The sequence below is a fragment of the Balaenoptera borealis genome (assembly GCF_965194805.1).
Source record: "Balaenoptera borealis genome assembly, chromosome: 1".
NCBI lineage: Eukaryota > Metazoa > Chordata > Mammalia > Artiodactyla > Balaenopteridae > Balaenoptera > Balaenoptera borealis.
In genome coordinates, this window is record NC_138860.1 from 77,024,752 (window position 1) to 77,036,177 (window position 11,426).

Sequence of the window (11,426 nt, forward strand, 5' to 3'; positions counted from 1 at the left end):
TCCTAAGCACCCTTTACCTACTACCTTTGCTCACCCACCCCACCCACGCCCACAGGAGACAGAACAGCCAGACCAAGCCAAGCTCCAGCAACTTTTATTTTCATGGGTGAGAGAGTCCCTGTCAGCAGAGGCAGGAAGAAGTGAGGTTTGAGGATCAACTGTTAGGTTCTGTGCCCAGGACACGGGCTGCTGCCTGGCGCCCACTCTCTATACAATCATTGACAGCAACCCCCTCGTACGAGGCTCCAGCCAGAGTCAAAGGCAGCTTCTGAGCAGCCAGGAATTGGGTAGCTGACTCTGGGAGGAAAAGATAAAAGGAATGTTACAGCTAGGGGTCTATTTTCATGGCTCTTTCTCAGCCCAGCTGCTTTCCCAACTTACCCAATTTTTGCCAGTGGCCTAAAGTATACTGGGGGATACAGTTCTGGGGAGAGAAGAGGGGATACAGGGAAAGATTATTACTGATGTCCCAGGCCTGGGTAGACAATGACAAATGTACCAGTCCCTGCCTCCAGTGGGTAGCTGAGGAGTGTTTACCTTGTGTAGATGGACCAAGCAGTGACTTGGTGGCTCCTTCAGTCCTAACTGAGTGGCAGCTGCTTTCTCTGCCTCCTTTTGGAACAGCTCCTGAGATAAGACACTGCCCCTGGCTTCTAATGTCTGTAACCAGGAACCTCCCAACATCACCTAAGGAGGGAATACGGCACTGACCAGCCTGGCCTTACTACACTGGGGCACAGAGGAGCCCTTGGGAAACCCCCACTAAGCAAAGCTGCCTTCTCTCACAGTCACTCTGAGGCCAGGGGGGCTCCCATCCTGCTCAGGGAAAGCAACTGAGTCATACACGATTCCCAGGATGCCTGGGTCTTCTGAGGATGGCACCAGATGTCCAAATCCCTGGAGAAAAGGAAGAGACTGGGTCAGGAGGGAAGAGTTCCAGTTGAGCCCACGTCTCCCCTTCTTCTGTGTCACACCTGGACAGGCAGACGAGCTCCTCGGTACTGCAGATTCACCACAGCCACAGACACAGCAGTGATGGTACTCAGAGCACGAGCCAGAGGTGCAGCCTCGGCAGGGAGCAGCTTGCTGAGCACTGGAGGAGAGCAGGCAGAGGCCTGCCTCAGGAGGCATTCACACTACAATTTTACCAACCCTCCTTGGGCTTAGACTCCCACAGGGTTGACCAGTTCAGGGGCATGGCATGCTCCTGTTGGCCCAGAAAGAAGCTACGTTGCCTCAACCTGGCTGGAGAAGGGGAGGGTGACTACCACATTACCTGAAGCTGGAATGGCACTAATAATGTGGTCAGCCTCCAGGTTGCTGTCCCCTAGAGACACCTGAGAGGAAGAAAACATTTAAAAGACACAGAGGTCATGGGAATTTTGCCTTAGTTTCCCAGGCAGGAGAGAGACTGGGTGCTGACTCAGGATGAAGAGACTAAGTCGTCAGCACAAAAATCATCCCCCCATTACTCCAGGAAGTGGGCCAGACAAAAGCCAGTGGGCCACTCTGAAATGTTTAGTGGAGCTCAGGGGTTCTTTCCCCTAGCTGGGAGCCACTTATATATATTCTATCCACAGGTTTGGATCAAACAGGTCTTGGAGGAAGGTCCCCAAATAAGGCCTAGGAATGTGGAGTAGCCCATATTTAAATAGCTTCTAGGACAGCAGAACAAGGAGAAACTCCAGTCCTGCTGGCTAAAGCATTTAGACAAAGTTGGAAACTCTAACAGACAGGTTCATTACACTCCAGGGGGCTCTCCTACCTTCCAGCACCCTTCTGCTTGGAGGCTGAGCCCACAGACTGGCTGGCCTCTGAGAACACTGACACCCCTACTAGTCAGGTGGGTGTTAAGGGCCTGAGGCAATGTCTCCAGCCCTCCACGGAGTGACCACTGGCTCCAGCGCTCAGCCCGAGCCTGGCGAATAAGTGCTGAGTCTGGCTGTGGGCCCTGCCCTGCAGAGGAGGAAGCAGAGAAGAATCATTAAAATAGCACCCCTTGCTTCCAGTCCTTCACTCTGGCAGTCCTTAATATCTTCAACCCTTGAACCAACGCCCCCCTCACCTGCCCCCAGCAGCAGCCCCAGTAATATGGAACGATGGGTTTGCTCAGCTTGGAAGAGACTGGGAAAGCAGGACCTCATGCTGAGCTCACGGCTGTTGCCTGCAAACACTCCACGGCAAAGACTGTCCATGGCTAGAGACGCCACCTTAAGGGTGAGACTGGGATTGAGAGGCCAAGGAATAAGCTGCACTAATTTCCACTGTCCCTGCTTGGCAGAGAATAGGGGTGAGGTGGGGTGGGGTTTGGTTGGAAAGCAGTCTCACTATTACAGAAGGATGGAAAGGAAGTGAAGGCATTCACCCCCAACACTGAGTTTGGGGGGCTACTGGGTATGAAGAGAAGAGGGCATTTTCAGATGATACAGAAAAGGCCCTACTGGGAGGTGCGAGTACGGGGATCTGCAGCTGGTTTAGGAGGGACGGGATTTGGGGGCTTCTGGGCGGTGTTACCTCAGGACCAAGGCGGCGCTCGGCGAAACTGTGCACAGTCTCATCAGGGTCTTTGCCCCGGGGCGTAGTCAACTCCTTCAGCCCAGCCCAAAACAGAGGTTTGGAGAAGGGAGGTGAAGGGCGGAGTAGCCCCCTGCATGGAGGAAGGCACAGTGAAGAGGGAGCTCTGATTTAACCCCCCAGCTCCAGGGGGTCATTTCCATTCATTTGGCCCCTTTTGCTGGGAGGGCTGACAAACTGGAAGATGAGGAAATGGAAGGGATGTGAGGATGGAGGCAGAGGAGAAGAATGGCAGTAAGGAGGTGGTAGCATTACCTGATGCCAGAGGGCAGGGCGTGCAGGGCGCCACCTACATACAGGAACCTGTTCTGGGCAGCTGCATGGTCTCCCCGGACAGGCAACACTTCTGAGTCCAAGCCAAGCTCGGAAACCTGCTCCACACGTCCTCAGAAAGAGCATAAACTAAGGAAAGGACTGACCACCAAATCTACTTGCTCCCCTTCACTCTATTCTCTAGTGAAGGTCCCTCCACAACCTCTCCTAGGCATTCCACAAGCCCCTCACCATGAGCAGGGTCCGGGCTCCCAGGACTCCCGCCGGCCGAATTCCTCGAGGTCCAAGTTCAAAGACAGCACCATCTGGGCCTCGTACCGAGCGGATCCAGCCTCCCAGGCGCTCGCTGCCCTCCACCAAGACCACCTGGGGACAAGAGGGAGACACTGCAGCCTATAGCCGCGGCCGCGGCGTAAAGGGTCAGGAGGGGAATGGGGCGGCGCATTCCCTCTTGCTGGAAATGGGAGAGTATTAAAGGAGGCTCCCTCTGGCACGGAGCGGGGGGCACTCACCTTGGGGGGACAAGGGGCCCGGCTCAGGTGGTAACTAGCGGCCAAGCCGCTGATCCCTCCGCCCAGCACGACCACGGTCCGGCCCATGGTGAAGCCTGCGGGTGTGGAGGCGATACGGACAGGCTGACCAGAAGCACCCTGCTCTCCAGAAGACCTGCGGGTTCCGCGCTCCACCCCCGGCCATTCGCTGCTTTAGGGGAAACTAAGGCAGAGCCCGCGGATGGGGTGGTGGAACTGTGAGGTCCCCGCCCAGGGCCTAGGACTCACCCACGAGAGGAACGAGAAAAATGAGGGGAAAGGAGGAGACAGAGGTCTCAACACATCACGCCGCCGGCGTCCCGGGTGCGGGGGCTGGGAGGTGGATAAGGGCCACACCCACGCTATCTGCTAGCGCAGGGCTCTGGGCTCCGACCTGCCGCCTGTCTTCTGAAGCGCTTTCCCTCCCGCCCGCCCCCACTAGGCCTAGAGTTTCAGTCCGCTGCCTCCACCACCCCCCCACCCCAGTTTTTCGGTCTCTCCGACTCTCCGTCCACTCTATTCTCGCGGCACACGCCTGACCTTACCTTCCTGCTCCTGGATTGGTGGGTCCTGAAAGGCCCCGATCACACTCACCAATGAAAACACTGAACCGGCAGCGGCTCCTCCTCCCGCAAAGGCGTAGGGTTGGCCCCTGTAGAAGGCTGCTCTGTGGAGCTGTTGGTTAGTTAACCGGTTCGATGCCAGGTTGGAGAGAGCAGCTATATCCATCACTGACTTCCCCTCAAGGCTGGAGCGGCGAGAGCTGCGTGCTGGTTAGCATTCCCCAGCTCGAGCTTCCCAGGCCCAGCTAGGCTGAGAACCCTGGAGGGAGGGCCTCATGAGCTTTGGTTGTAGGGAGAGTAGATAGGGACACTGGAGGCTGGTCCGTGGGGAGGTGGCTCCATAAACAGCTCCTTGATGTTAGCAACAGCCTGGACCTACGGGAGTTAGGGCGGCCCGGCAACGTACCGTGTTTATCAACAGGGGTCCTTGGGCACCTCGCTCTCGAGGGGGCAGCCCCCTACGCCGGCAAAACCCGTCTACCCAGTGCCTGCACTCTAGCTCCAGGCTTCCCTACAGCTTCACGAGTCTCAAGCTCGCCTTCCCTTTTCCTCCCAATATAAACCACCACTGCGTGGTCAAACCTTGGCATCAATGTGTCCTGGTCCGGCCCCTCTATCCCCACTCCCACCCCCACGGCTTTGAGCGCGCCCCCATCTGTTCAGAGAGGGAACTGAGTCCCAGGAAGACTCCAATTCGGCCTAGTTCTGTATCTCCACCCGCCCTTAAGCACAAATACAAATAAGGACATCATTTTTTCTTAATAAATTTATTTACAAAAAAAAGTGAGACTGTAGAGGGTCTGGGGGCTGTACACGGGCAGGGGCCTGGGGAGCTCTGTACATGGGGCTGGGAGACGGGAGCCTCCAGGTGGAAGGATATTTTTTAATAAAAAAAATAATGGGAGGTAAAACCACCCCCTCCCCCCTCCCCGATTAAAAAGACACAAAAATAGACGTCTCTGAGGTAAATGGGGAGCCTGGGGGCTTGAGGGTGTTGAAAGGGTTTCACAGGTGCCAGGGCTTAAAGGGGATGTCACAGGCACCGGGGTGGCTCCTGCATCAGTTGGTAGAACAGCACGTAGCCCTCACTGGATGCCACCTGGTTTTCACTGACAGGGGAGACACTAGGAAGAAGGGAGATGGGGAAGGAGGTGTGATCATTCCTGCATATTCCCCCCCTCCCCACATGATCAACCTCACAGCATCCCGGTAGTGATCAGGAAAGACGCCCCCATACCCACACACACACCCACTCACCGCCCACCTTTTACCAGGCACTGTGCTCTCCTGGGGCTTCGTATTAGGGAAAGGTATCAGGGCTGCAGCGGGAATGGGGCAGGAGTTGAATAGGAGGCTATTCTCACCGAGAGTCATTGTAGACATGCCAACCAGTCTGGCACCGGCACAGGGCTGTGTAGTGGCCATAGTGGACACTGCCCGAGTGGTTGCAAAGGGCATACAGCTGATATACGGGGCTTCCTTCGGGGTTAGAGATGACCAAAATCTATAGTCAGAGCTGTGCCCCACTCCCACTCTCTCCCTCCCCTTCATGGGAGCTCCTCAGGACCTTCCCTACAAGACTCACCGGCTTTGTCACTGGCAAAGTCCCCTAGGCTCAGTCGCTGCAGCGGGAAGTCTACACCTACTGAACTTTTCTTGATGGAGCCTCGGGAGGCGGAAAATCGATTAAGATCTAAGCTCTGGTTAAGGAGAATTTGGGAGGCAGAGTGCCTCTGAGGGGGGCTGAGGAATTGAATGTTGTCCACTCCCCTCCCTGAACACACATGGGGAGCTTGGTAGGGAAAGGTGGAGTGGCAGGCTTTTCCTAAGGAAAACTGAATTCCCAAATGTCCAGCCTCTGCAAACATGAGGAATGAGGAAAAAGAATGAATGGGAGAAATAAGAATTTGAACATTAGGATACGGAGCACGAGGATTCGGGGGAATCTTTGTACTGTCAACTTTTTGGTACTTCGTGTTTTCTGCCGACATTGGTCACACACCTGAGTAAATGTCAAATAATATTATAAGGTTAACGTGCTCCTCACCTCAGTTGGCTTTTCTGACACCCTGACTCACAGACAAATTTACTATGCTCCCTATTACTTCTGTATCCTCTGGGCCACTGCCCTTTGCCCTGGGAATCCCAGGACATATCTGAAACTCCTACACAAACCCAGACATATAAGTGTTATTCTTCATACTAAGGCATCATGCAACCCCTTTTACCCATATGGAGCCCCCCCCCCCAGGTCTCCCACCCATACTATATCCCTTGTGAACCCACACATACTGGGGCATTCTCCGATTCTAGCTCTTCTTCCTTGGTGAAAAGGCTGAAACAATCCCGCAGAGACACCTTGCCCCCGGCAAATCCTTTCTGGGGGGAAAGGGGAGTGAAGGGTCAGCATGTTCTGAATTTCCTTTTCCAACTCTTCTCGATTAATCCAAGCTTCATTTCTGCTCCAGAGACCCACAGGGTTCCCTCCCACACTGGGGGTGGGTAGGGTTGGGTCACAGAACCCATGTCCCATCCACCCCTGGAATCTTCTGGAATCCCACCTTGGGGATGGGCAGGGACAGGTCACAAAAAACCTCGAAGGTCGTGGAGCGATACCCACAGGCCTGGCACTTGAGACAACTTTTCAACTGGCCCACAAACAGGTCTAGATAGAAGCAAAGGGGCAGGAGAAACAGTCATTGTAGGATGCCTGAGATGCTTTCTTGGATTCCCATCTCTTCCCACCCGTTTGCCTGACCCTTCCTTTCCCACCACCGACACTCCTCACAAACCCCTCACAACTTCTCCACATTTTCGTCATCTAGCCTTATTCCCACACCCCTGGAGAGGATGGATTTTTTTCTGCCAAGCCCGCACCCCCTGCACACTATCTTTCCCCATCACTTTGTCTCGTTCCATACCCACAATCTTGCTGTCCTCTCGCTCCAGGTAACGCTTCCACATTAGGTTGGCTCGGTCGTCATCGCTAGGACAGATCAAGGGAAGTGGGGAGCACCCATGAGACAGCAGGAACACTGGGCACCCCCGACACCACTGAAATGATCCACAGAGCCCTGTACCCCACCCATACCCCAGCTCCTTCTCTAAATTTCAAGAAAGAGACGAAGGAGTAAAGCTTCAGAGGACTTTCCGGGGAAATCCAAGGTGAGAGGAAAAGAAAGCAATGTTGACAAGGGAAGAACATGCCATCTTCCTCCACCTGGCTTCAGACCCCTTAGGTACCTTGTAAATTAATTATCCCCTCCTCTGTCAATACAGTGACAGCCATAGCACTATCTTCTGCCTCCATCTGTGCCCCTCAGCCTCCCTCCTCCTCCTGCCTTCTTCCTACTTCTGCACTGCTTCTCAAACCATTTTCTGAGCTAAGTACTTCCTTGGACCCTACATCCTCAATCTTGACTAGCTCACTTCTGTGAAGGATGAATGCTGCTGATAAACTACTGCGGAGAAAAAGGAGGGGGGCAACCTTACCTTAACTCAGGTTCTTCTAGCAGAGCCCCTCCACGGCGGGGTTGGGAGGGAGCTGGACTATTGGCCAGGACTGGCGGAGCCCGGCGGCCTCGTCGGTTGATTTCGAGGTGTAGCCGCTCCATGAGGAGCTTCAGAAACTCTTGGGCATCCTGCTGGCTGCAGTCAGACAAAGAACATGGGCAACTGACCCCTGCCTAGTCCACAGTCACTAACCCCTGCCCAGACATCTGTCCCCACTTCCTGGATGAAGAGTGTCTCAAGGCTCAGAATGATGCTGCTTGGCCCTACCCCCAGACAAGGCCAGAGAGAAATCCCAGACCCTCCAGCTCTCCCACCTGTATCCAGAGAAGGAAGGAACGTATTTCTGGAAGACAGCTCGGAATCGAGTAGGATTCACAGCTTCGCAGGAGTCAGGGTGCCACAGGGCACCAATCACATCTGCAAAGGCTATTAGGGTGGGAGTGGGGAAGGGAAACAACGGTTAATGAGTAGAAGAGGGAAGCAAGAGGAGGCTTAGAGGGTGGAAAACAACCTCTAGGAAATCAGGCACTGGGAAAAACAGATACAACTGCCAGCTCTCAGGGTTGGGGCCACTGGCACTGGCAGGTGGACCTACAAGGGTTTGGGGAAAAGAGGACTTGAAAGAAGGGAGCAGGAGTTGTTGCCCCACCTTCAGTGAGCTCTTGGGCTCGGCCCCCTCCGGGCACCTCTTGCCGGAAGTCCCTTCGCAGACAGAAGTCCCGAAGAGGCCGAGTGCTGCTCAAACACTGTAGCACAGCATTCAGGAAGCACTGGGGAGCAGTAAAGACAGTGCCATTACCTCCCCAGACCAGTGCCTAGGAAGCCTTAAGAGAACTGCAGTGCTGTCCTTTCCCAAGTTTCCCTCCCCATGCCTGCCCCCAACACCAGTTCACATTCCTGTTAGGAAAGACAGGAGAATGGCTCTCACCGTGTTCCCCAGGTTTCGGAGGCCAACATGACCAGAGCCCAGAAGCAGTGTGTGATGAGCCTGGAAGGTCAGAGTACAGTCAGCACGTTCCCATATATCCCACCTGGCACTTTAACCTTTCGACAGCATGCTGCCCACTGCCTTCCCCACCCCATCCTTCACCCCCAAACTCTACACTTTTTCCGTCACTGGGTATTAGGGTCTCCCTACCTCAATGGCCATGAGCAGTAAGCCTATCACAGCTGAGTGTACCACGGACTCAGCCATGGCTGTCCCACCTGTTCCCCACTTACTCCTCTGCCCAGCTAGCCGGCGATGCAGCTCCTGGGGCAACTCCCCAAGCACTGGCATGGTTGCCCAGCTGCTCCCCACCCCCACCTTGCTACCCCCAAGGCCCCCTCCTGCACCCGTGGCCCCTTCCTGCACCCTCTCCTGACGGCTCCAACTGCAATCAGCCTAGCTCACTTAGCTCGGGAAACGGGCAACCACACGAGCTCAGATGTTCTGAGCCCGCCCCTCTTCAGCTCCAGAGATTAATTAGGCCTAGGCAGCATCCTAGGAGAGAAGGTACAGCAAGGGAAGGTAAGGGCCTGGGGACCCAAAGAATTCCAAATGGTTTATTCCTTGGGGACTGAAATGGCACACCATTCTGGGCAGTCACAGACAACCCTGCAAAGGGTCTATGAGGCTTAAGGATACTTAAATAAGGGAGAGGCAAGTCCAAACCACTGAAATGAAGGGGTGAAAAAGGAACTTGGCAAAAAGGGGAAAGGAAAGCCATATGATGGCAAGAAAGCTGGAGTCATGGAGGAACATGGGCATGGAAGGCGTGTGCTGGCAAGTCCTCACCATCTTGTCATTGGAGTAGAAAGGTTCAGAGGGCCGGGCAGATATCACGTGGAAGGAGCCATGGGAAGTAGGGGGCTCTGTCCGTATGCTGAGCAAGGTGGGTGGCCCAGGAAAGCCCCCAAGGCGGCGGAGAGAGGTGCTACGTCTCAAAGTGGGTGGCTCAGGCCGGAGAGCCAAGCGGCTCAGTGCAGCCCCTAGCTCTCCAGTGCCACGGTGCCCTCCCAAGGCAATCCCCATTGGACGCAAGTCCCCACTGCTCACAGACTTGGAACGAGCTAGGTTGGTCCTTGATGGGAGAGGCAGAGCCACAGTTGGGGGTGGTGAGCCAGGCAGGGGAACTCCATGATCTGCCCGAAGCGGGCCTCTGGGACGAGGGCCTGAGGTCCGTCCCCGTCCCAGCTCCAGTTTCTTGAGCCGTTCCTCAGGGGGAGCTGGCCTAGGAGGCAGAGGTCGTAACATAGGGTTCGGCCCAGGGGCTGGGTTTCGGCGCTCCTTGCTCCGGGCCCTGGGAGCAAATGGTAGCTTGGATCCCACTCGGTGCTGGACATTAAGAGGTGGCTCTCGGGTCCGTCCCAGGCGGTGCTCAGAAGCCTGGGGCATTGTGGACACCACAGGCTGGACCTGGGAGGAGAAGAGACGATCAGCGTTTGAATATGGAGGGAGGTGGGAACCTAGGCTGCCATATCAATCATTGTATCCCCAGTGCCTATAGTGTTTGGTACAAAGTAAACACTTAGTAGCCATTGAGTAAATGAATGAATGAATGATAGCAGGCAGGGCTTTAACTCTTTCTACATTCCTCACGCCCTTCCTACAGAATACTGCTTTACTGGAGAGCCAATGATAGATAGTTCCTATCTTGGCTGTCTTTATAATCTAGGTGCTCAGGAAGGTTCCCCCATACCTGCCTAGTCAAGTGGGATGTGCTCTGGGTCACTTGGGACCTCTGGTCAAATAGCGGTGTGGATGCAAGTATAATAGCCCCAAGGACAGCATTCCATTCTCAAACCCCTGCCCCTCCTGGCTGCAAATGAAGCACACTAAAAAGGTTACTTGCGAATCACTCCCTCCCCCACCTCTGAGCTCCAAAGTGGTGTCGGGGCTCAGGGGCTGTGGCGGGGAGGGAGGACGAACTAACTCCCTGACCCCTAATCTCTGCACGTCTCCCACCACAGGAGGTTTCAACCGGGTCCGCCCCCCTCGAGGGCAGAAAGGCCGAGGCTGCTGATTGGCTACGGGGTCCAGCGGCATATTCTACACGATCCATGGATGCTGGTCCCTCCAGCCCAGTTCTCGCAGGCCTGCCGGGCCCCCAGCGTCTCTGCCTTTGGGGTGGGCGATCTCTCGGGTCTGGAACAGTCTTCCCTCGGCACCCCCACGCCATAACGCCCCGGACCGTACCTGTCCCCGGGTGAGGCGGCGGGGGAGGCCAGCCGGGGCCAGGCCCCAGCTCAGGGCCACCCCCTACTACCCTCGTGCAGCGCCCCTGCGGGCCCGGCTGCAGCTTTAGCCGCAGCTAGTGCCCAGATCTCTCCCACCGCAGGGGCCGCCGCCATCTTTGTTGGTCCCGCCCGGCCACCGGCCGCCGGCTTCACTGTCTCTCAGGGCGCCTGCGCACCCACACTCAGACTCCACCCACCGTCTTCCTCGGCGCTTGCGTGAACCCGCCCCCTCGGCTCCGCCGCCGACACCATGGAAACACAGCCAACTTTAGGACCGCCAGTTCCCAGCTTTGGCAAGAATTGTCTTTAAACCATCGCTCCAAAGCAAGTCCCTAAAGTAGAGTCCCATCGCCCCACCCCGTGGCTCTAAAGGATATAGATCTGACAATCGTAGTATAGCCCCCCGGCTTGCAGCACGGATCCTTCCCAGGGAGCAGGGGTGCGAATGCAGGGCCTGGGTCCAGCCCACAGACCAGTGAAGTATCCACATAGGGTTGGGAAGATCCCTGGAGGGCAGGGCATACTGGCCCTGCAAAACCAGTCGTCAAGCATCTTGCAGGCCAAAGCAGTAGGCTCCCTGCTAAAGGACAAAAGCAGATCTCAGCAGCAGGGAGAGCAGTCAGGATTTCCTTTCATTCCCCAGCTCCAGACCAGAGCATCCTCCATTTCCCCTTCCCTCCCGAACTAGTATAGTTGTACATGTGCCTTGGGTCTTAGCCTGCTGACCCTAAGCCTGCTCACCCTCTATTAACAG

At 55.6% G+C, this 11,426-nt stretch overlaps 2 protein-coding genes across 11 annotated transcripts; both read right to left on the reverse strand.

The window, feature by feature from the left end:
* Positions 1 to 78: 78 nt before the first annotated feature.
* On the reverse strand, positions 79 to 3,896 carry PPOX (protoporphyrinogen oxidase). Of its 6 annotated transcripts, none has more exons than XM_082406040.1 (13): positions 3,627 to 3,896; positions 3,360 to 3,454; positions 3,079 to 3,213; positions 2,830 to 2,945; positions 2,515 to 2,647; positions 2,066 to 2,210; positions 1,766 to 1,956; positions 1,277 to 1,337; positions 975 to 1,093; positions 787 to 897; positions 538 to 687; positions 382 to 424; positions 79 to 297 (listed from the first exon to the last, which is right to left on the reverse strand). In XM_082406040.1, exons 2-13 carry the CDS (start codon positions 3,444 to 3,446, stop codon positions 155 to 157), a joined length of 1,434 nt encoding a protein of 477 aa, XP_082262166.1. In that variant the 5' UTR covers positions 3,447 to 3,454; positions 3,627 to 3,896; the 3' UTR covers positions 79 to 154. The 6 variants fall into 6 exon arrangements, with proteins under 6 accessions (XP_082262166.1, XP_082262167.1, XP_082262168.1 ...); XM_082406041.1 differs by having other exon boundaries at positions 538 to 706; XM_082406042.1 differs by lacking the exon at positions 2,515 to 2,647 and having other exon boundaries at positions 2,066 to 2,223.
* Positions 3,897 to 3,974: 78 nt separating this feature from the next.
* Positions 3,975 to 11,347, reverse strand: USP21 (ubiquitin specific peptidase 21). 5 transcript variants are annotated; one of them, XM_082405836.1, is made up of 13 exons: positions 10,632 to 11,347; positions 9,231 to 9,851; positions 8,382 to 8,441; positions 8,103 to 8,223; positions 7,768 to 7,879; positions 7,433 to 7,588; positions 6,862 to 6,926; positions 6,502 to 6,605; positions 6,233 to 6,319; positions 5,864 to 5,942; positions 5,526 to 5,633; positions 5,305 to 5,419; positions 3,975 to 5,064 (listed from the first exon to the last, which is right to left on the reverse strand). In XM_082405836.1, the coding sequence occupies exons 2-13, from the start codon at positions 9,828 to 9,830 to the stop codon at positions 4,974 to 4,976; spliced, it is 1,698 nt and encodes a 565-aa protein (XP_082261962.1). In that variant the 5' UTR covers positions 9,831 to 9,851; positions 10,632 to 11,347; the 3' UTR covers positions 3,975 to 4,973. The 5 variants fall into 5 exon arrangements, with proteins under 5 accessions (XP_082261962.1, XP_082261964.1, XP_082261966.1 ...); XM_082405838.1 differs by having other exon boundaries at positions 10,139 to 11,347; XM_082405840.1 differs by having other exon boundaries at positions 9,492 to 9,851; positions 10,135 to 11,347.
* Between the last annotated feature and the right edge of the window lie 79 nt (positions 11,348 to 11,426).

What these genes read in the sequence shown, in the direction of transcription:
- PPOX (XM_082406040.1), bottom strand. Translation starts at nt 3,446, where the DNA reads ATGGGCCGGACCGTGGTCGTGCTGGGCGGAGGGATCAGCGGCTTGGCC. An exon ending in GAGCCCGGACCCTGCTCATG is followed by an intron (nt 2,946 to 3,078) that starts GTGAGGGGCTTG and finishes CGTGTGGAGCAG; the next exon opens with GTTTCCGAGCTTGGCTTGGA. An exon ending in GAGCTCGTCTGCCTGTCCAG is followed by an intron (nt 898 to 974) that starts GTGTGACACAGA and finishes CCTTTTCTCCAG; the next exon opens with GGATTTGGACATCTGGTGCC.
- USP21 (XM_082405836.1), bottom strand. Translation starts at nt 9,830, where the DNA reads ATGCCCCAGGCTTCTGAGCACCGCCTGGGACGGACCCGAGAGCCACCT. An exon ending in TGTCCCTGCCCATCCCCAAG is followed by an intron (nt 6,320 to 6,501) that starts GTGGGATTCCAG and finishes CTTTCCCCCCAG; the next exon opens with AAAGGATTTGCCGGGGGCAA. An exon ending in CATGTCTACAATGACTCTCG is followed by an intron (nt 5,065 to 5,304) that starts GTGAGAATAGCC and finishes CCTTCTTCCTAG; the next exon opens with TGTCTCCCCTGTCAGTGAAA.